Source organism: Tympanuchus pallidicinctus, unplaced genomic scaffold, assembly GCF_026119805.1.
Source record: "Tympanuchus pallidicinctus isolate F22 unplaced genomic scaffold, pur_lepc_1.0 scaffold22, whole genome shotgun sequence".
Lineage (NCBI taxonomy): Eukaryota > Metazoa > Chordata > Aves > Galliformes > Phasianidae > Tympanuchus > Tympanuchus pallidicinctus.
Window position 1 is genome coordinate 23,410,876 of NW_026294739.1, and position 22,914 is coordinate 23,433,789.

Consider the following 22,914-nt stretch of genomic DNA (forward strand, 5'->3'; position numbering starts at 1 on the left):
GCAAAGAACAAAATATTTGCTGGCCCACCATCTTTCCACACAGAGAACCAGAAGGCACAAGTATGAGAGATGAGGGCTTACTGCGGTCTATCAAAATTAGCAGTGATGCACTGTTTCAATTTTGACTCTCAGGTGGAACAGCCAACACTGCTCAGCACATCTCTAACTTCAGGAGGCCCATTCTCTCCCTCATTCCTTCCTGTGGCAGGTAGGAAAATTCCAAACTAAAGGAAGAGCATTAGTAAATTCCAGAAGTGAAACTCTGGAAAGTGAATATTTCCCAAATTTCAACGCTTCAATCAAGTCCTGCTCCACTACAAACTAGTAGTCCCCACCTTCATGTTTCGAGCTGCAGCTAACTCCAACAGGAGACAACTAAATGCTTTAAGGAGAATAGTTAATGATCGCTGTGTGGGAGCTCACTTAAGTTTTACAAGCAGCTAATAGTTCCAAAGGGTTTTCTTTTTTCCATGTATTTATAGCTACAAAGAGTACAGTACATTTCTTAGAAACTAAGAACAAAGAGAAAGGTTTGTTGTGCTTGTTGGTGTGGTGGTGGTTTTTTTTTTTTAACCAACATTTTCCTGGGCATAGTTTAGCAACCTTCTAAAATGGTGATTTTAAAATAAGATTTGATCAGCGCAGATCATTTTAGCCTATCCTCCATTCCATTTATGACTAAACTGAGCATGATGAGAACCTGTTAACAGCTCACCCATGCTGCATGTGTCTGTCTACATTAAAGCACCAATCAGGAAGTACTTGCAGCTGGCCCTCTACCTGTCACTGTAGTTGCCCTAAGTTGTTCTACCTTTGGTACCGCAGCTTGGAAAACAAAATCTGTCATATCCAGCTCTGTGCTGTTGGAGGCTTGTATTGTGATTACAGTGACACTGGGGTTGGTGTTTGACCTCTCAAAACTGAAGTCAATCTTCAGCCCGTTCTTGTTGTAAGCAGTAATTGAAGGGATTCCTGTAGAAAGCAAAAAAGTAGCAGACTTGAGAATCTAGACATCGTTCTCAGCATCACAGAACTCATTTCCTTTACCCCAGAACACAAATTCTTCTGTAGATTAAACAACCTCCCCTCCTGCTCCAATGTGTGTGTCACACTTCACAATGAAATCTCCTTTCCGTTACTACCCCTTGTTTCCTCTTCTGCTGTGGCACCTTCAGCTAAGGTTTCAGATGTCCCTAACCTGCAGCAATATCATTGAAGAGAGGCTGTGATGACAGTCCATCAAGCAGGAATGGAGGCTGTGATATCTGGGGTGCAGGGGCAGATACTGGGGAACCTACAAGAAACGTTGGATAATTATTAGATTTTGCTGTCACAGAATGAAGGGTAATTACTCCTCCAACTCAACTGCTCAAATATCAATACATACTATTTCTATATATGAAGCTCTACACATAGCTATTTATGTTACGCCTCTTCTCAGCTTTTATTCAACAAGGTCTGGCTCCTCTTGAGCTAGCAGGCATTCAAACACAGTAATTTCTTGTATCTTATTCTCTCCGGAAATGCTGTGTTCCCAGCATGGAATGGGAAAATACTTAAGTCCCACTGTCTAAACATTGTCAATCTCTGATGCCATCCCCTGATGTCCACCTGTGTGCTAATACAGAGCCTGACAAGAACAGTCATGAAGACAGGGACTTAATAGTGATGAACAAGCCAGCCCTCTCATCTTCAGCGCTCAACCTGACCCATCCCAGGAATGAGGTTACGTAGACTTTCAAGAGATGAAGCCTACTCACCTGTTAGGTTGAGGTCTCCCAGTAGGTCAAGGAGCTCCCCACCAGCAGAGGCTGGCTTGCTTGTAGGTGCAGTGGGGATTACAGGTGTTATATCATTCCCCCCCAGCAAGTCCAACAAATCATTTGCCTAATGAGAAAATAAAAGTTACATATTCATATTTCTGCTGATTCCCCCTTATATACAGGATGAATTTCACTTGCCCTCAGATTAAAGGCCAGAGCTGCTGACTAATTAGAAAGGTTCTTAGTTTGGCTATGGTTCCAAGAGATCAAGCCACCGCTTTCTTGGAACCACAGTGATAAGAGTGGGATGGAGCCTGAAGATACAAACAGGCTGGGGAACACATGGATTTATCCCATCATGCTCTTACATTCCCTACAATAACCTCTTCCACACATCTGTCCTTGGCACTAGAACCATCAGAGCAGAAATGTGACACAATTGATCACCAGGCCACAACTTACAACAAGGCAGGGACAGGAAGGAAGGCTGCCTCAGTTTACTGTTGAAAAGTCAGTGGCTAGCACTCTGAGCTGACAGGCAATGGAAACTTATGCTAGATTAGTTTCCATTACCTGGCTACCAGGCTGCAATCCAGAGTGTGGAGGTTTGGTTTCCAGTACCGCTGTTTCTGTCTCTCCATTGGTCTGTACAATCTCTGTAGGGCCATTGGTGGTGACTTTCTCCATTACAGGCATTCTCTCAAGCAGGGCTGGCCTGAAAGAAGCTGACATAGTTATACTGTGCCATCTTCTTGGATCCCAATCCAAGCATTCAAAACATTCAAGAGAAGATATACACAGCGCAACCTGCCTCTTCCTTTCAGCTCCATTGCAGGGGCACTGTAAGACTATATGACAGCTGCAGGTGGTCAAAAATGATCCCTGACATATTGTGCCAGTGTATATATATTAAATATCAGCTGACAGTCAAACAATACACCCTTATTTTCTTCTAGTACTGGACAGTTTTCACAGTGAAGCTAGGATAACAAAGCAGATTAAATGACCGAGCAAACGTGGATTAACTGCAGATGCAGGACATCTGACTGCTCTGCTCCATACTCAGTTGGATCAGAAGGTCAGCTGATTGGCTGAAACAGGTAACAAAGTTGGAAAAACAAACCACCATGCTCTCATAAGTCAAATTTAAGTTTCCAGAAAGCGTAAGCTTGGTCCTCAAGAGCACCCTCCTGAAAGCATCCAGAAACTGAAGGAGAAGAGGCACAGGACACAGAATCCTGACTTCAACACAACAAAGAAAAAGTCATACAGAGAACACCAGTGTATAATGCAAGAAAAGCCATTACCCGCAAGGACCAGGCCTCAAAGCACTGCATGTAATGTGAATAAGTTACACTGTCAACATCTTTCAGGCTGAATGAGATTTGCAGTGACAATAACCCCAACAATGGGCTTTCGGACTCTGTGATAGAATTACCTCAAGTTCAGAGCATAGCTTTGGAAAAAAAAGGTCAGTGGATCTCTGCACATTTATTCCAAAAGTGTTATAAGATCAGCTTGAACCTAACAACTGGTAAGGTTAGCACGGCAAAAGCTACCTGCAGGCACTTGCTCAGCTAGCACATTTAAGATTCAACACACCTAAATCACAGAATTGCTCATGTTGGGAAAGATCATCAAGTCCTACCACAAAGTGAAACAGCCAACTTCAAGCTCAAAATGCGAAAAGCGTTTTGTAAGGGCAAGCCTGTGATCTCAGAACACTTCTCACAGGATATACTAAGTTCTTAAAACACTTCATAATAGATCAGGAAGGGATTGCAGTTCTTGTGTAATTTTACCAGAATATCCAGATTAAGCTCTCTGTATGTACTACGTAGGAGATCAGGGTAGGTTATCAGCCTTTTCGAACACCAAAACTCATCAGTACTTACCTCATGTGATCGTATTTCTTGAATAGTGCATTATATTCCACTGCCCTCTGTTGTAGCTCCACATCAATGCTACTGCCGTAAATGGAAACTACCTTCTTAATGCGACTGGGGGGAAAATGAAAGGACAAAAAGAGAAAGAGCACATTGGGATTAGGAGCAAAGAGCAAGAAATTAGCACGCGTCATCCAGAAGACACTGACCTACGATGAAGAGGCACGCTGTGTAACTGATTTGAAATGGTAGTCACTGCTGCTTTCCTCGATTATCTGTGCAACATCACTTTTTCAACTGCTCCTGTTTCTCCTCAGCAGTCAGCAGGTGATCAATATATCACCACAAGTTATACCACACCAAAGCTCAATGACCCACAATCAAGCCATAAAACAAAATAAGGCTATTTTTCTTCCCAACAAAACAAATAAAAACGGAAGGAATCCACTGAAAGTAAGGGTTTTCCCTCCCATTAATAAGTTTTCAAGCAAGGACATCATGACATAAATTGCCCACACAGCAGAGGACATCCAAAAACAGTATGAACTGGTGGAAGTCTTTCAGCCTGCAAGCAACGAACTGTAAAAGCCAATAAGATGACTTGACAACAGAAACAAAATATGTCCACAGAGTAGTTCTACTGAGGCAAACTGATGCCAGCATATTTGTAACAAAATCCTACGCAGAACATCAAGGAGAACTCACTTGACAGTGCAGGTGAACCTTGTGGAAAGCTTCATGATGGCAGTAAGAGCGTAGCCCCGTGTAACAGATGCAGACATATTAGATATCAGAACGCTTTCTAAAATATCAAGAACTTCATCCTCTGTTACCTGAAAAGGTACAGAAAGGTTAGGCTTAGAGAGAAGCTCTGCAGCAAGCCTTCCATGGTATACTGTAAAAAAACCTATCTTGCTTAATGGGCGCTTCCTACCTCCCCAGTAACTGTGAACATGCAGCACATATGCAGTATATGAAACAGATACAGATGGGTGTCTTGCGATATTTTACTTTAAAATAAAGCTCCTGCTCCACATATTTAAAAAAAAAGGTTATCAAAATATAGAGTTAAAACCCCAGTTGACACTGTGCAAGCTGGCTTAGAACCAAAAATCACATTACTCTGACTAGCATAGCTGCATTCTTCAGAGACAAAGCTGGATATATTTATGTAGTCCATGCCAGTAGCATGGACTCACATAGGAGCTCACATTCCCAGGTCCACCTCTATCACAGAGGCCACTAACTGTTGCAAGCAATCTGCTCACATAGCCATCAAACAGATCCAGCCTCAGCCAAGTATACACTTGCACCTTCTCAGGCTGTACCTGTATTGGCTCCTCTTCTTCACACTGACCAGACACCAGAAGATCTCCATACTCCCCTATGCACCAGGAGGCCACTTGAACCAGTGGCTGCTGTTGGAAGAATCAATAAACAAAAATCAGACACCTCAGAGATAAATGCATTCCTGTACAAAAGCCATAAACCACTATTTTCCAGAGCCAGCGTACTCAAATTCTCTATAGCAAAAGAAACAGAGGTATTTCATTTGATCAAGAATTCCTTAAGAGAAAATTAAAAGAACAAGTCCATAAAGAATACATGTTCACACTGCAATCTGTCACTGGAACTAGATAGCATGATACTGACTTACCTTGATATGTTTAGCAAATATGTTTATTACAGTGTAGTAAGGAAACTTATATTAGGTATTACCTGAGAGTAATCACCAAGGATGGCTTTGTAGAGTCTCTGCACAGTGTAGGCATGCATCTCTACACTGTTAGTTATCAGCTGGATCAGGTTGGGAACAGCATCATCACGAACATAACTTCCTGCCTGCAAGAACATTTATGTATTTGAGAAAAAACCCAAACTGTTAGGTTTCATTATACAACTTCTCAGTAACACCTGACAACTGCTGACATCCTTCAAAGCCACATGATTCATACAGGTTTAAAAGGATAAAAAAAAAAAAAAAAAAAAACAAAAAAAATCAACCTTATCATCCTCAAGTACTTTGTGACTGACTGAGCAAACTCAGATTTGCTGAAGTACAAAACAGCACATTCTCCCAAAGCACTCAGCTATATCCACAGAAAGTCACACTGTAGATAAAAAGAGGATAGGATATACACATAAAAACAGTTTTCTATTTCTATGCCACGTAAGAATGAGAACACTATAGGAAAAGTGATCTGTTAAATGGAAGACTAAGACAAACTCTGAGGGTACAGAGCAGCTTTTTCATCACTTCTTCAAAACTAGGCTCTATGCCACATCCGCACAGAAATTAGCACTAGCACTAAAGGAAAGATGTACGCTGCTCAACATTTTGTTTTGTTTGGATGCTCCCTCCAGCACTGAAAACATAACCACTCAAAAGAGAAATTAAATGAGCCCAACTAAGTCAATTAAGTGAAAATTCAGCAAGCCAAAACCAGGAGCTGACGCCATATAATTCTCCTAAGTCTGGTAAACTGGATCGGCTACTTACCTGTAAGAGTCTGCAACAGGCAGCCTTGTGAATGTAACTTTATAAATGGTTCTCCCTAGCAGTCGAAGGAATGAAGTTAACTTTAATAAAAGTGAGTCATATGAGAGCAACTCTCAAGGCTTACCAACTTCATATAGAAATCAATTCTATGTTCAGAGGAATGCAGGTTTCTCAGTTTCAAGTGCCACGACAGCACAGAAAACAAGACTCACTTTTTAACTTTGCAAATGTAAACACTCATCCAAATAATGTACATCTCCTCCCATTGCCCTGCATCAGAGAACACACTGCCTACCCAAGTAACTAAGCCTTCTCTCATTTGCTGAAACGCTACTCCAGTTCCAACCTCAACTGTGATGTCTGCAAAGAAATTCAGGTAGTAAAAAAGTAACAGTCAGGTAGTAAAAAAAAAACAATCAGAAAGCTGCTGTACAGCTGTTACAACGTCACACACAAAAGAGCCAATTTTACTTACCGTTGTTAAGACTCTCATGATCGTGTCTATGTGCCAGCGTTTGGAAGGAGCGTATCTGACAAAAATAAGAAAAGATTTAGAACAAGAACTACTAGCCTCAACACCAGCAAAAAACCCAACAAAGCCAACAGAACCTCCTCCTGGCCCACCTTTTCCTAGAATAAAAAAAAACTTAATCTTTGACCTTTTGTTATTAACATTGACAGTGAAATGCTGAATGAATATACAAGCACAGCCATACACCTTACACGTACTTAAAAATCAGGCTGTTAATTGTAATGACTCAACTTTAATGAGATCATCTCATTTGCATGCGTAATCAGGGAGAACACAAGCGGGCATGTGGAATGGGCAAGGGACCAAGGTATCAACACAAAACCTGTTCCAAAGAACAGCAAAAATCAATAAACTAGATGGGCTTAACGATATGAGGACTGCCTACAAGGGAACATTAGTGCGCCACAACGCACTGGTGTTTCCTGTCCCTCAGCAGGGGTAAAACAATAACCTCAAAATTAACCCATTCTCCCTTAGGTGTTCAGGAAGGGAGGGGGGCAGACAAGGCAGAAATGCTCACAATTTTGATAACTGAAAAAAAGTAAATCGGCAAATTGATTCCATACTTCTCTGCTGCAAGAAATATTCCTGATGCACAGTCTGCCTTGAACTCCGGCTCACACGAATCTAGGAAATACAGCAACTCCTTCATCATTCCACGAACATTGTTCCCATTAACAAGAGCAAAGCTCAGTTCCATCGCACGCCTAGAGTAATGGACAGAAAACAAAGTATATTCTCCTGGTGAAGTAAAATAAATTTGAAGTAAAATAAACAAGTCCAGTTACACTCAAATACACTTACCTTCGGGTTAAAAGAGCGATTTTATTATGGAAGGCTCTTCCCACAGGATTAATGGCATTTTCTTGTTCAGGACAAGAAGCAGCCACCCCAGAAACCATAAACTAGAGTGCAGCTGGGCGAAAGTCCTTAGATACCCTAAGGCTAGAAATATCTTTCAACAACCAGAGTCCGTCAGTGTTAAGGTCCCAGTATTTACAGTTACACGTTGGTCATGTCTGACACAACTACTCTAAGAAACTTGTACCAGCTACAAGAAGATTTCTTCAGTTTCAGAATTCTTTAAATCCATTTTGTTCTCCATGCATTAAAGTTCTGAACACATCAGAGTTGATAAGCTTTATTATGTCCTGGCAGATGGGCTATGTATCGTTTCCGGAACTCAGGATGGTAATGCCCTTTCCAGATTTCAATTCCTTCCCTGTCACAAGTTGACATCACAATTAGACAAAGTCTTAGCTATCTGACATTACTTTTTGTATATAAACAAAGATCAGAGGCCAGTCCTTGTTCCTCCTATTTGAAGCTTCTGCAGTTGATTGTAGCACAACTCTCCCATCCATTCCACGTTTCCTGAATGAAAACTACTGTCTACAAATACTACACTACAAAAACTACAAATATTATTTATTCCTGGGCAACCATAACAATTTGCTATGTTAAAATGCATTAAAGCAGCCTCACTAAACAACCTGACTATTGTTTACAATTGAGTAGTCGGTGTAATCCAGAATACAAACTCATCAAATATGGAAGGGAGGGAACAACTTTATCAGGAACTTCATTCTCTGCCCATCACTGAGATAGGCTAATAGAATAAGATCCCTGAAGAGCATCAAAAACTTCCAGCCATATATTGCTCACATTCAATCATATTACAGGCCTCACTTCTGTTACAAAGTTCCTAATAATGCAATTTGATCATATTAAGCTGACAGGTAGCCTTGAAGTAAATGGCAAAGCTATTCTGAATTACACTATGCTGACCAAAGTTGCACTTCAATGTTTAAGATGACAAAAACAGGCCATACTTCACATGTCAACCATAACCAGGTATGTCTATCTCTCAAGTTCCAGACTGCAAAACTTGCTGTTTGGGGACTCCGATATCCAGTCAGTACATCGCTTCAATGAGAACAGTGCATTGTCAGCAGCACGAGTGTCAGCACAGCAACATCGAGCTCTGCCGATGGATCACTCAAAGGCTTCATCCTCCAACAGCACTCAGACATGAAGCTCTGTTGTTTGCAGCAAGTTTTTCTCAACAGGCATCAGCAAAATGCTTTTGCGGCCTTCCATCCAAAGCCCAGATATGCCTTTGCTGTTCCATAGCCTAACCTCACACTGACTCTGGCACTGAACTATGACAGCCTGACTTGAACATGTAAGATAAAAATTTACCTTTTAGGATAGCATAACATTGTAAAATGGAATTACATTACACCCATTTCATAGCTGTTAGAACTAACCTTCAGAAGAAAGACAGTTTCAAATTGTTTCCTACTCTACATGTTAGAGTATGTAGTACTGTTGAAAAACCTAGATCTGATTCAGAGACAAATCTGAAGAATGCCTTCTAGCACAAATACTTGCAGCATATCTGATTGATTAGACAAGGTCAGTATAAGAGGATAAGCAATTCTAAAATAAATAAAATGTGTTCATGATGTAACAAGTTGAATGAAATCCCGGCATGCAGTGGTTCCACGTAGTGCAAAAGGGACGCAGCAGCCCCTATCACTGACACGCTTGTTTTCTGTTGCACTGGGGTCACCCAGTTACAGAATGAATACTGATAAGGAAGAGGGTATTGAATCAAACATGAGTCTGAAAGACTTGATTTAGACAGTTAAGTGTAGTACTTCACACAGGCCACTAGAATTGTGATCAACTGATTCAATACTATGAGTAACTGATGGAAACAAGATGCTATGATGAGTGAAAAGAACACAACTGAAGTGATTAAAAGTAATCAGAGGAAGAACTTTATACTGAGGTTTTTTGTTTGTTTGTTTGTGGTTTTTTTTTTTGTTTGTTATTTTGTTTTGTTTTTTTTTTAAAGAAAGTCTTCCTATAGAAAGATGAATAATGCTGCAAGCTCTCCTATTGTCCAGAGAAGGAATGCAAAACAGGACACAGTTTATAAGCAAATCATCCGAACAATCTAATAAAATTAAATTCTACCACTGTCTAAATGTAATCTAGAATCATTTATTGGAGATTTTAACATTGCTTCAGGATAACGTGACAATACCTGTTTGTCTGGGAAAGAAAAGTAAGACCAAGCATGTTGGAGTAGTTTTGATTAGGACCTTAATTTATGAAGGCTGATACTTCTGAGCACACCAGCTCATTTCTGGGTGACTCCGTTTTGGAAATGTTCAGGCAAACGGAAAAATTCTTTCCCCATCAATCCAAGAGGCAGAAAATGTAAAAGCAGCTTCTCAAAGAAAGTGGCTGCATGCTTTCATTACCTTTATTACCTTACATGAAGTAGAAATCAAATGCTGCATTAATGCTAGTCTCATTTTCAGCTCTCCAGTACTCCTGTCATTTTCCCATATGTTCTTGTCCTGCTCACTCTTCATAGGCTGTCTCTTTCACTGATATTTCAGTTACCTTTTAATGGAGACATCCAAATCTTTCAGGCAGTCCACAATTGTGCTTCTATGTCTCTGTACTGCATTATGGTCTGTCTGCACAGTTTTCAACAGTGATGTCAAAGCCACATATCTGGGATAAGAATATATAAGAAAATACTTAAAGGTAAGCACTCGACTTCTTTGCACAAATACACCTACCCACATTTAATCTTCTTTTGCAACAAAATAGAGCTCTCTTGTACTCCTCAGCAACAAGTGAGGATCTTCCACGAGGCTACCTGGCCTAGCTCCAGTAGGGTTACCATACAAAAGAGTAACACATTTAATGATATCCTGCTGCTCAGACAAGCACCCACCTGAGTTCCTGGGCTCATGCCAGGTGTCTGCAGAATCACAGGAGTTGGAAGGGCCTCGTGGAGACCGAGTCCAACATCCCCTCCCCCCCCACTAGAGAAGTTTTGTTACAGTAGGTTGTACAAGAAAGCATCCAGGTAGATTTGAATATCTGCAGAGAAGGAGATTCCACCACTTCTCCAGGCAGCTTGCCCCAGTGCCCTGTCATCCAAAAGGAAAGTTTTTTCTCCTGTCCTGTCTTCATTTTGAAAAATCAAGGCAAAGTTTAGGCCTCCATATATCACACACAAACTACTAAGCGAGTTAAAACTCCCAAAGTTAGAGCCTTCCACCCATATGATGATCTGTAATACTAATGCCTACAGATGTGACTTAATTCTGGCAGTTGCAGCAATTCTACGTTCAGATTAAAGAAGTAATGGTTGTGCATTAATTTCTTTGATGACAGCAATACGCAGACAGAAAAAAAACAAAACAACTCCTTGTCTAATTTGTAAAGTCACCACTGTGCACTCTGATTTGAATGTCATCACTGACCAGATGAAACAAGACAGAATATACACAGAAAACTGAAAAAAGAAAAAAAAAAAAACAAAACCAACCACTCACCCAGATTAAGAAATCACATTAAGAATTAACTTTGCACTCCTAGATTTGACTACCATGAAGGGCAGAGCCATAGTTAAGGTTTTGACAGAGAGAGCGCCAAGAAAAGAAGAAAGCCTGTCACGTTCACCCCACTAACAACAATTCCCAGAACACTCTCCTGGAAAGTTCTACTTAGTACAGTCTTAGTGTCATTGCTGCTTAGACATTTTAAGCTGGGCGTAGATGGAGCACAGTTCATGCAACTTACCTAATATTTTTGTCATTGTTTAATAAGAAACGGCCTAGGATGTTAATGGCTAACACCTGCAGAAAAAGTTACAAAAGGTCAGTGACCAAGAAGTCCTCCATCATTGCTTTAAGGTGACTTTAAAGGCAATGTTACTACTGTGCTTTTTGGCCAAAAGCATAACAAAGAACTCTGGAGCCTGACTAAGCAAAGGAAAAACTAAGACAAACATGGTACAGGCTCTCTCCTGTACTCAAGAACAAACAGTCTTCAGGAAGGTTTTGCCCCTCCCCCAGCCTCTCCTTCCCCTTTTTCTCTCTCATTTTCTTTTTTCTCTTTTTTACCCTTTTCTCCCCCACCTCCACCCCGTAACACTATAATGCGATGGAAAGCACAGCAGTAACACCAGGGTAGCAAAGTTCTAGGCTGCAGCAAGTGAGGACAAGCCTAAATTAAATAGTCAGACACAGAAACAATGGAAGAAAAAGCTGCTTACTCTTGGAAGGCCTCAGGTAGGCAGGAACCTTCAGTGAGACACCCTCACCACCACTGCTGACCCTTTAATGAGGACTGGGAAGGGGCTCCAGCCCTTCTGACCATTCAGGTACACTGCATGCACCTGAGCTCCCCTGGGCTGGCCCTGCCTTCCCACCAGGTGCTCAATCACTGCTTCAGGCCAGGACACAGCATTTCTGCTACACCCCTTACGTACACCTTCCAAAGAGGCTACAAGTCTTATCTAGAAGCAACCACAGAGCTTTTTTGCCTCACGTGTCTTCTACAGAAACTGCTCTCACACAAAAAAAGTCACAGCAAAGACAACTTACTCTCAGTCCACTCTCAGATTTTATGTCCATAATAGTCAGCACAGTTTCATAGAGAATGGCATTTCCCACATTTTTACTTGTTTCTGTATTAGTAGCGACCTAGAGGAAAGAAACAAAGTGACTCCATTACCTCTAAAGTGGATCCCCTTTGTGCTGTTCTGCAGAAGAAGCAATGAAACTCAGCAATCCTTAGTGTACCACATCTATAAATACACGCCCCAAGCAACAAAACTCACCCCAGCGTGGCAAGCAGCCACACTGCATATCTTCATCAGTGCTGAATCCAAATAATTAACAAATGAAAAGAGAAAATGTAAGCTGATTAACTTTGCAGGTCTCACCTGTGCAAGTATGTCATTCATTGCTTCACTAGAATCATCATCATTTCGCCCTAGAATCCTTAGTAACCGCAGGATTCGCACCTATCACAGAAATAGAAAAACCTCACTCAATGGAAATCTTTTACAGAAGGGCCATGAAATTCACTGCTTGAGCAGCAACAAAGAAGAAAACAAAAGACTAATTTTCTATTTCAAAGCATAATGCAGATTTGGTTCTATTCTCAGGCGAACACTGTGCTCTTCCTCTCTTCATAGGCCAAACTTGTTACCAGTACATCGAGTGTCAAACCAGGCACATTCCTGCAAGACCAACATTCACCGTTTCTTCTCGTTTTGCCACAACTCAGCACAGTACCATAGGGCACGGCAACTTCTTTTTAAACCAGGTGGCTTTCACTAAGGTAGATGAATAGCATTTACCCAGCCTACTCTAACACAATCTTCAAATCAACACTGCTGCCTTATGGTAACTATCTTGTCATACTTATGTCTCATAACACAGTGCACAAATTAAAACTATCAACGACGACTAGCATCATTTCTTACCTGCAAAAAGGGGTCACTGATCCCAGACACATCATGCTCTGGTGAATATCCAGACATGATAAGGTTCTTCAGAATACGAACTAGTTGGGGAACAAGCTGTGAAGAAGAGAGTTATCAGAAAATGTACCTATTAGCTTGTTGTTCCTTCTGCCCAAGTACAGGTCCAAAAGCAAATCTCGCATTTGAAAGCAAGTTGTCCTACAGATTCCTCCTTGAAGTTCAGCCTGATCATCTAGAGACTATTATACAAATATCTACAGCTTACATGTTTCTAGTCAGTTCCTATCTAAGCTGGAGTCTGAGCACCATATTCCATCTTCAAAGTACTAAATACACCACAACTTGATAAGCAATACCTAAAAGGAAATATCAATTTAAAAAAAAACCTCCCATCTTCATGAAAAAGGAGGCTAGGACTGTTGAAGTAGCATTCTTCCAAAACTTTGTTTGGGAGCTTTACCAGGTTAGCTCCAAGTTGATTTTCAGCATACATTCCCATGTAGTATATATCACCTGCTTTCACAGAGCATCAGGCATAAGAGATTTAATCTTTTCAGGTACTTATAGGATTACAACAAGTTATTAAAGGTTCCTTTAAGATTGATACTCCATTCACATCAGCCTCTCAAGAGAAAAGCTTTGTAATCTGCAACACATTCCCCCACAAGAGAGTAACATGCAAGTGTACTGATCTGCAAAAATGTTCCTGGAGCCCTGATTAACATTTGCTTTGCCTTCTAACATGCAAGAATATTATCAGGACTCAGGACAAGGCAAACAAAGGAAAACATTACAGCCATGGAGATTGGTTGAGGGCCCCTTACCAATCTTCTGTACTCAAATTTCACTGACAAAAAACACCAGCAATGGAATTGCACCCAGTAGTTCTTTGGCAGTGTCGTAAGAACACATACAGGTGGCCATACAATTCTCCTGCTTCCTTCCATGTAAAGGAATTACTCACAGCTGCCCTACATTTAAGGCAAGGCACAAAGCCACCAGTGGTAAAGAGCAGTCATAGCTACAGTGTGCATATACAGAAAAAAAATCCTTCAAAATCCCAAGATGAGGGCTTGAGCAAAGAAAGTTTGTGTTTTGAGAAGGCCACAACAGAGATCCAGGGCTGATATGGGTAAAGCAGCTTATTGATAAGACCAGCACACAAAAAGCACTGAACAAGACAAGTGATCTAAGCACACGGCATTAATCACAAACATGGCATTATCTGGTACTGCATCACGAGAGGCAAAAATCACAGACTCAGTGTAAGCATGCACCATGTACAAGAATTAAACCTTACCTTTTCGTTCTAACACAGAGCAGGATTCCAAACAGACAAAAGAGACAAAACAGATGAAGCAGGCATTAGGGACAGATCAATGTTATATCATTCATAGCATAAACAACCAAAGACACTGCTAGAAAAGCAAGTACCTAGTACTTACATTTTGCAGAGGCAGTTTTTGTTTTTTAAACCAGTAAGACTATCACCTATAAGAGAGCAATGGCTCACTCCCACGTGTCCCTAGTCTTTCTTTCATTTTCATTCCTGCTTTGCTGTACACAACCAGGGCAAGAGATGTATGTTGAAGTGGTAAAATGCATCAAGAGGACAAACTGTTTGAAATCCCTAGTGATATACACAAGTCAGTGAAGAACAGTAAACTGGGCATGAAAATAGACAAACCTCTTTGAAACACATGAGAGGAGCAAATGGCCAGTTCTGTTGATCAGCTTTGATCAATTTCTCCCTTGACCAAAAAATCAGATTAATTAAAAAAATAAACAACGATGTTTTCACAGTCTGGTAGTCTTTAATATGGCAATAACACTGCACAGCAAATTACAGCAATAAATGTTAGGAAATGTGTGTTAAGGTGGAAAATAAGCAAACACTCCTACGAGAGGGGGAATGATGTTGCCACTGAAACCTCTAAGTTAGAAAGGAAAATCATGTACTATAGCATCCATCATGACAAGCTTCCATTGAACATGATAAGGTTCAGAGAACAGAGAACATTCCACATATTTCTTATATGAGCTTATACAGTTGTGACAGTGGTTACAGAATTCAAGTGCATGTGCAAGCTTTTTCTGCTTCTTTACAATTAATATACATGCACTTCCTGATGACACTGTGTCATTAGCTATAAAAAGCAAAAAAGCCGAAAGGGAACACCAGCCAAAGGGGGCGCTTATTCTTAACTGTAAAGAAAGATTCATACAAACTACACAGTCTTCAAGAGTAATTTTTGTAACTTACCCCTTCTTTGAGAGGGCTAGGCACTCAGCACTCCCTTTTTTTTTTTTCTTTGTTTTGATAACAAGCAGGTAGCACAATTACATTCTTCAGTTGTAAGGATTTTATTTTAAGAAGGTGCACACTGCTTTCACTTCAGAAATCAAGAAGCAGCAAAACCAAAACAAGACCACGAAAATTAATTCTGCAGTGTTACCAAATTCACACTTACCTTTCTAAAGTGTGCAAGCATGTCTGGGCTTCTCTCACACATCTCCGTGAGGAGAACTACTGATGTGTGTAGAACACCTAAAAGCCACAGGAAAAAGCCTCTTAATTTCATTAGCTCTAGGCAAATAACAAAAATTACAATTAAATGAAAACAAATTATACAAAACAATCTCCCCTTCAATCTAACACATGCTTCAAAAAAGATGCTTTCAGCTGTGCCCAAGGTAAAGTTGATGACAAAGTGCATGTGCCTTAGATCAACAACTAAAAGTCAAAAATGGAGACAAACTGGACTTGTATATTGCTTAAAGAAACTTGCATACTAAATACACTGTTAGACAGAAACAAACATGTAAATAAGATTTGAGAAGGACAAACTGCTAAATGTTTTGTACGCATTGAGTTTCTTATGCTCCCCAATTTTCTCTTCTGATTTGGATACCCTACCAGCCTTACGTGGTCTGCACTACGCCTTCCTTAGGAGGTCTCAAACCTCAAGTTTGGAGAAAGACTACAGCAGACAGCTTGCTAAAGCCAAACTGTCTATTTGGCAGTCAATTGCCGTGTTCTGACTTAGTTAAGTTAAAACACCTCTGAAAAGCAGTTAGAAAAGCCACGTCAGTTACAAAGCATTTAATTAGATTACAACAGTTGAAAATTAACCACTGGATGCACCTTCAGCAAATCTGCAGACAACACCATGCTGCGTGGTGGGGTCAAGATGCTGGAAGGGATACCACCTAGAGGCACCCAAGACAGGCTCAGGAGGTGGGCCTGTGCAAACCTCATGAAGTTCAATGTGGCCAAGTGTAAGGTCCTACCACTGGGGTTAGAGCAATCCCAAACCTGAATACAGGCTGGGTGATGAGTGGGACCTGCAGTGGTGGACCTGGAGGCATTGGCAAAGGAAAAAATATATATATATCACACATGGCCTGCTAGTAACGTTTCACTTAACTACTCTGCGTGGAGACAAACTTGCTGTAACATCTACTGTAGGACTCCTAGCACAACCAACTCTTAAGGCACATAATCACTGAAGATAAGCAAAAGGACTAAGCCTGTAAGAGTGAGCACTGCTTGATACAAAATTAACCAAGTATTTTTTGTATTTCTCTTTAAACAATCTTCTGAAGTACTTGAAAAAAAAAAAAAGCATTAAAACAATAACCTAGCAAAAAAGGCAAAATTAACATGAGAATCTATATAATGATCTAAAACAGCACTGAAGACAGACTCTTTCCTGACAGAGAACATCTCCACTCTGGTAATGCCCGCTAAGCAAGTGTCAGATAATCCTATAGCACTGTGTTAACTGAAATCACCCAAAAAGCTGAGAAGCACACTGAACTTCATTTAGGCAGCGTACTGGACAGAAGTGACAAAACTTTCCCATTGCACCCACTCTGAAATAGGTAAACATTGAGAGTTCCTTTTATCACCTATGCCATATAGGTGCTGCTAATCTGTAGCCATACACGCCTGCCTTCTCAATTACATTTGTTCTCACTGCATAGCAATGGGAAGAAACAAATAATAAAAATATAACTCAGTAAATCCCTCCAAATAAAAGGCTTGTGTGCCATACGCAAAAAACAGTACAGTCTTGCTAAGCACGCTCACACATTACCATGGTTCTTTTCATTCAGCAAGTTTTTGGTGGCTGGCAGGAACATCTCCATGAGTTCAGGCACCTTTCTAATAACGTGAACAGCACACAGTGCTGCCTATACAGGAAAAACATTTGATTAGTATGTAGTGCAATGACAAGACATTGAACACCTAGCACAGCAGGAACTACCACAAATTTCATGATATACAGAGGCTTGAAATGTTTGTAGCACATTTTTCCACTCTCTGCTACAAGTAATACTAAATAGCACCACAGAAGAGTTTAACAAAACTTCCACAGTTGAAAAGTAAAAAAGGCATTGAGTTGCAAAGTAACATTTGCACTAAGGGCAGTTCATTTGAAAGTTATTCACTTCAGAGCCATGTTAATTGCTACGTGGCTCTGCATTTAATAGGGCTACTTCAACCTGTCTCATTGTTAGGAAGGGTGGGGAATGATAATGCACTGGAAGTGAAAAGTAAAATTTATGTCAAATGCATGGCTTGTTTTCCTTCCTTTGAATATGATCACATTCCCACAAAACAGTTCCCCTTCAGGTGACAGGTCCTATGAAAAACAGAAGTACACTTCAAAAAGTTTGCCCATCTTCTCCAGAGAACAGAAGCAGGAGAAGACCCTACTCATTGTAGCTGCCTGAGAATCAAGTGCGCTGCCTCTTCCCAGAACACAGCAATAAGTCTCAGCACTGCTGTCTTGCCTAAAATCCCATTATTTCCCCCAACCTTTTCAAGACATAACAACAAAATATATTTAAAAAGAACAAAAGTATTTATACTTGACTGATGCTCTTTCATACTGGCTAACAATTAGAAGCTTGGAGCTAGAGCCTGTGAACAGGCAGGTGCTGGTAATACAATCAGTAGCCTTAAGGTACAAAGTACCTTAGAAATTACATACAGATCATCTGTAGAAGGCTGGCCTTTTAGAGGATTACACACGCATCCTTGCTCTGCAGACATGGGCTTTGGCCTCAACTTGTCTTGCACGCTTGCAAATATTCAGTCAGCATTCCAAACTGTCTAGCATTCCAGTTATTAGCAAGATATCCCAACCTCAAGTTTTAACACTTAGCAAAACATTAAGAAGTACCTTCTTCCTAAGATAGGAGTTGGATGTTTTGAGGAGCTTTTCAACCTCTCCTGCAAGGTCTCTGCACATTTCTGAAGAGCCCATGCAGCCAAGAGTGCAGAGTGCCAGCCCCTGCACATATTGCGTGCTGTGGTTAAGGTCACTGCAAAGAAGAGGGGAAAAAAAAAAAGGACAGTCAGTATGTGAACAAATCCCAAATATGGAAAAAAAAGTGCATCTGTGTATGGCCATCCAGCCATCTGTACACATAGCCAGAAGAAATCTCCAAATTCTAAGCTATTTGGGAATAAACAATATCAGCTTTGAGTTTTCTATTACTTTTATATAGAATCCTCAAAGAAAAAGATTTCAGCAAAACCACCAGGTGAATATCCAGTGCTTGAGCTGATAGGAGGGAAGACCACAGAGAACTCCATTAAAGCTTACTGTAGTAAATACTAAACTCTGTATTTTGGAATTTGCAAGCAGGAAAGAAATTAACATCAAGTACAGCCTTGCAGAGACTCTGCAAGTTGTCCCAGCATAAACAAGTTGTAGAATAGGCTTTAGCTTCTGGTTTATATGAACTCTGATTTGCAGTTTCTGAATCTTAAGATTTTCACATAGTTTGACTTGCATATTTTTACAATGGCTTTTAATTCTAGTTACCTCCCCTTCCTTCCATTTGACTATTAGGATTAATGAGTGGTGAATTGTAAAACTTCATCTGGACTTGATCGTGAAATAAAACCTTAAAAGGGTAACAGACAATACACATGCTTAATACATTAACCTTAGTATAATGGAAAAGAAGAATTTTTGCTAAGACTTACAGACTGAACAAAAATATTGAATCGGAAGTGGGATTCATACTTACAAACTGAACAGCATTAAAAACAAAATCTATGCAAGATATTTTGGCTCAAGATGGAGAATAACAAAATCAACGTACAAAATAAACAAAACTCACTACTCACAGAGCTTGCAAGTAATCCATACGGAAATGCTGTCAGCCTCTGGAAATTGCAAAGTGCAATACCCATAAGCAGACACTACTTCTGAGGCCACCCACCAACCATCAGCCACTAAGTATGAGACAATACAGCTTCCATACAGCAATTACAACAGCTTTTAAAAACTGACTTCAACCAATTTTCCATCAGAACACCTGGTACTCCTGTCACCACAGCATCCAGGATTCATTCACAAATGTGAAGAACATAAAAATACGGCTCCTGTTTGGGGGGTGAGTTGGTGACTGCATGACGGGAGGACAGGGGAAGCAAGCAGTATGCAACCAGATTCATACAACATGCAGAAAAGAGAGCATTCTGATGTAATATATAGAAGTTATGGCAACATGCAAATAAAATAACAGAGTACACCTGCCATTAAAATGGGTTGATTTTTGTTTCCTTATTTCAGCAAGTTTTGGGCAGCAATACGTAACAGTGAATATAGCAAGTACATGCTGCTCCACAAGGGTGTCCACTTGTTTTTATGGAAGATCTAGGTTGTGGTGATAAGACACTGATGAAAGCAGACAAAGTGGCAGGCAAGGAAGCAATAAGCTTCCCACCACCTAAGTGGGTTGCTATCTCCCAGTTTTGTTTAGCTTCAGCCCAGCTCATGTCAAATTCATCCCACCCTTATCACACAAATTTGTTTTAGCATAAGCAATCAAAAAAAGATGTTAATATAGCAGCCTAGTTCTAATGGAAGAGTCTCACAGGTATGACAACTCAATAAAAGAATACTTGACCAAACACTTGTAGATCCCAAGGCCCACAGTCTTGTCAAGACTTCCCAAGCACTTTGAGGACACAGTCCAAGCAATCAATCTTACTAATACTTCATTTGCTATTACTCAAGAGGCTTATGTTCAAAAATAAATAAAACCAGACATACCACATACAAGCAGGAACAAGGATAAAACAACCAGACCCCAGTTGTTTCACTCCTTCTCCCACCCATGTTGAAAAAAGACTGCCCATCATTAGAAACAGACCAATCATCCTTCACTTAACTATAATATGAAACAGTGCTGGTTTAGCAGCACTTCACTAGAAAGATTTTAAAAGTAAAGAAACTGAGGAAAAAAACAATCCTTATTTCTCATCCTTTCTTGACCAATTTCAGGAAGGTACCAAGCAGACAGCACATTCCAAGTTGCTGCCTTGCTTCTGAGGAAAATCATACATCAGTACTGTTTGGTCAACCTTAAAAAGAAGGCAGCATACAGTCTTGACTCCCAAGGTCAAAAACTTCAGAGCTCATCAGCACAAGTAAACAAATAGAACCAGAGATACAGTACAGAGATACAGTATTGTAACAGAGGATAATCTGACCTACAGTGTTTTAGCAGTGTTATGAAAATATCCTCATTTATTACTATTTAAAAGGTATGTGGACCTTCAGCAATGCTGCATTACTAACTGCATGCCTGTCTCTTTCCTACTTTGTAAGCAGGGAGATCATTTAGTTCTTGAATGTGGAATTATACTTGGCACTGGTGAGGTCACACCTCAAGCACTGTGTTCAGTTTTGGGACCCTCACTACAAGAAGGACATTGATGCCCTGCAGCACGTCCAGAGAGAGGCAAGGAAGCCACAAAGGGCCTTACTGAAGAGCAGCTGAGAGAACTGGGATTCTTTAGTCTGGAGAAGAGGAGGTGAGGGAGGAATGGAGGTGGATCTCATTAGTCTCTGCAACTACCTGGAAGGAGTTGTAGAGAGCTGGGGGTTGGCCTCTTTCCAGATAACAGCAATAGGAAAAAAGGTAATGGCTTTAAGTTGCACCAAGGGAGATTCATATTGGATATCAGGAAAAATTTACTCTCAGAGTGGTCAGGCATTGGATCTGACTGCCCACAGACATGGTGGACTCACCATCCCTGAAGGTTCTCAAGAAAAGAGTAGATGTTGCCCTGAGTGACATGGTCTACCGGGCATAGTGATGATCACAGAATGGCCTGGGTTGGAAGGGACCTCAAGTTCCAACCCCCATCAATGCAGGCAGGGCTGCCAGCCAGTAGATTGAACACTACATCAGGCTGCCCAGGGCCTGATCCAATCTGGTCTTGAACACCTCCGTGGACAACCTGCTCCAGCATCTCATCACCCTCCCAGTGAAAAACTTCCCCCAACATCTAATCTCAACTTTCACTCCTTTAATTCACAAGCATTCCCCCTTGTCTTGTCACTATCTACCCATGTAATAAGCTAAGGGTTGGACTAGATGATCTTACTAGTATTTTCCAACCTGAATGATTCAATGAATGGAAGTTGTTTTTTGGTTTTTTGATTTTTTTTTTTTTGTTTTGTTTTTTAAACACAAATGTTTTCTGGTACCCTTACTTCTTGATGCAATTGGTCATAAGAAGATGGACATCCTGTCTCTCATCCAGCAGCAACATGGCACCTAAATACCCAATGCGCTTGTCTGTGAATTTCTGAGAGGCAATGAGCTTGAGGCACTCCAACTGGGGAAAAAAAAAAAGAAAGAAGAATTAGCTTAAACTGCTTCTCAACTAGAAGAGAAAGAGTTTGAACTCTGATATTAACTAATTTAGGTCTCTCTCATAATATATTTTTAAAAGTATATTCTATTTCCATTTTGATGATACGGAAAACAAAGGCTGAATGACCAGCCTAAAGATTCCAGCAAGGAAGCAGCAAAATCAATAGTAAGTCTGCTGCCCTGAAATAACAATCCTCTGCTGATCTTCCATTACCTCATACATACCAGATAAGCAGGAGCAGAGCACGAAAGAGAAAAATAACACAGATAAGAATTATCAGTTAAAAAAGAAAAAAAAAATCCAGAAATCCAGAAAAAAAATCCAAAGATATGCCATGTTTGATAGACCTTGGAATTTTATTATTTTTATTTATTTATTTTGCACTGTAATGGATACATCTACCCACCAGGGAGAGAATCAGTGCTCTGTTAAGATGTCAACAACAATTTTGATGATTACGATCTGTAACTAAGTAACTTGCTAGGTAAATCTTATACAGTCATATATGTCAGTTCCCGCTGTCCTGCAATCCTGTAACTTCTGTATGAACTTCAGAATCTAAAATCACATGCACTGCAGCCACTACAAACATCACATCCCTTCTATCATGTAAAAACGTACCAGCTGTATTCAAAAATGTAAAGGAAATTCCTTGATAACATGCCTAGCTACCACTTACACTCAGATAACTTCAGAGTTTAGCTGCTAGCTAATTCTTAAACATGTTCTTAGTTCAAAAATACAAACAGTAACATTACTATGCACTGAAGTATCTCACTCTAACTGATAATCAATTACATATAAGCATATCTCTACTTTCCAGCATGTAACACTATAACACGATGGAAAGTATAATGCTTATAGCAGGGTGGCAAAGTCTCTGACTGCTGCAAATGAGGACAGGCCCAAATGCAGCAGCCTAGACACAGAAACAAAGGAAGAAGATTTACTTACCTTTGAAAGGCCTCAGGTGCACAGGGATCTGCAGAAAGATACCCTCACCTCCACTGCCAACCCTTAAATGAGGTCTGGGAAGGGGTGGATCCCGGCCCCAGCCCTTCTCATCACCTGGGTGCATCACCGCATGCACTTGAACTCCCCTGGGCTGGCCCTGCCTTCCCACCTGTTGCTCCATCACTGTTTCAAGCTGTGACTTCATTTCCGCTACACAGACAAAGCAGCAAAAATGGCTTCTCAAAACAGGTAAAAGATTCATCTTCTCACAAGCACATGC

General features: G+C 40.5%; 1 protein-coding gene and 1 non-coding gene across 8 annotated transcripts in view; both read right to left on the bottom strand.

Annotated features, from left to right (window-relative positions):
• AP1G1 (adaptor related protein complex 1 subunit gamma 1) overlaps positions 1–22,914 on the bottom strand; it is a 40,789-nt gene that overhangs the window by 3,665 nt on the left and 14,210 nt on the right. For 5 of the 7 annotated variants that reach the window (XM_052686343.1, XM_052686342.1, XM_052686344.1 and 2 more), the window contains exons 3-22: positions 21,517–21,641; positions 18,181–18,322; positions 17,089–17,185; positions 15,460–15,536; positions 14,289–14,297; positions 12,989–13,084; positions 12,443–12,523; positions 12,102–12,200; positions 11,296–11,351; positions 10,102–10,215; positions 7,248–7,388; positions 6,625–6,679; positions 5,369–5,491; positions 4,978–5,067; positions 4,355–4,482; positions 3,659–3,763; positions 2,337–2,478; positions 1,761–1,887; positions 1,199–1,294; positions 812–972 (exon numbers count right to left, since the gene is read on the bottom strand). In XM_052686343.1, the coding sequence (XP_052542303.1) occupies positions 812–972; positions 1,199–1,294; positions 1,761–1,887; positions 2,337–2,478; positions 3,659–3,763; positions 4,355–4,482; positions 4,978–5,067; positions 5,369–5,491; positions 6,625–6,679; positions 7,248–7,388; positions 10,102–10,215; positions 11,296–11,351; positions 12,102–12,200; positions 12,443–12,523; positions 12,989–13,084; positions 14,289–14,297; positions 15,460–15,536; positions 17,089–17,185; positions 18,181–18,322; positions 21,517–21,641 (2,064 nt within the window). The remainder of the gene's footprint in view (positions 1–811; positions 973–1,198; positions 1,295–1,760; positions 1,888–2,336; positions 2,479–3,658; positions 3,764–4,354; positions 4,483–4,977; positions 5,068–5,368; positions 5,492–6,624; positions 6,680–7,247; positions 7,389–10,101; positions 10,216–11,295; positions 11,352–12,101; positions 12,201–12,442; positions 12,524–12,988; positions 13,085–14,288; positions 14,298–15,459; positions 15,537–17,088; positions 17,186–18,180; positions 18,323–21,516; positions 21,642–22,914) is intronic. The other 2 variants (XM_052686348.1, XM_052686349.1) reach the window with 2 other exon arrangements.
• On the bottom strand, positions 8,621–8,707 carry LOC128082858 (small nucleolar RNA SNORD71). Its single transcript, XR_008207879.1, has one exon. It is a non-coding gene; the product is annotated as a small nucleolar RNA SNORD71 (small nucleolar RNA).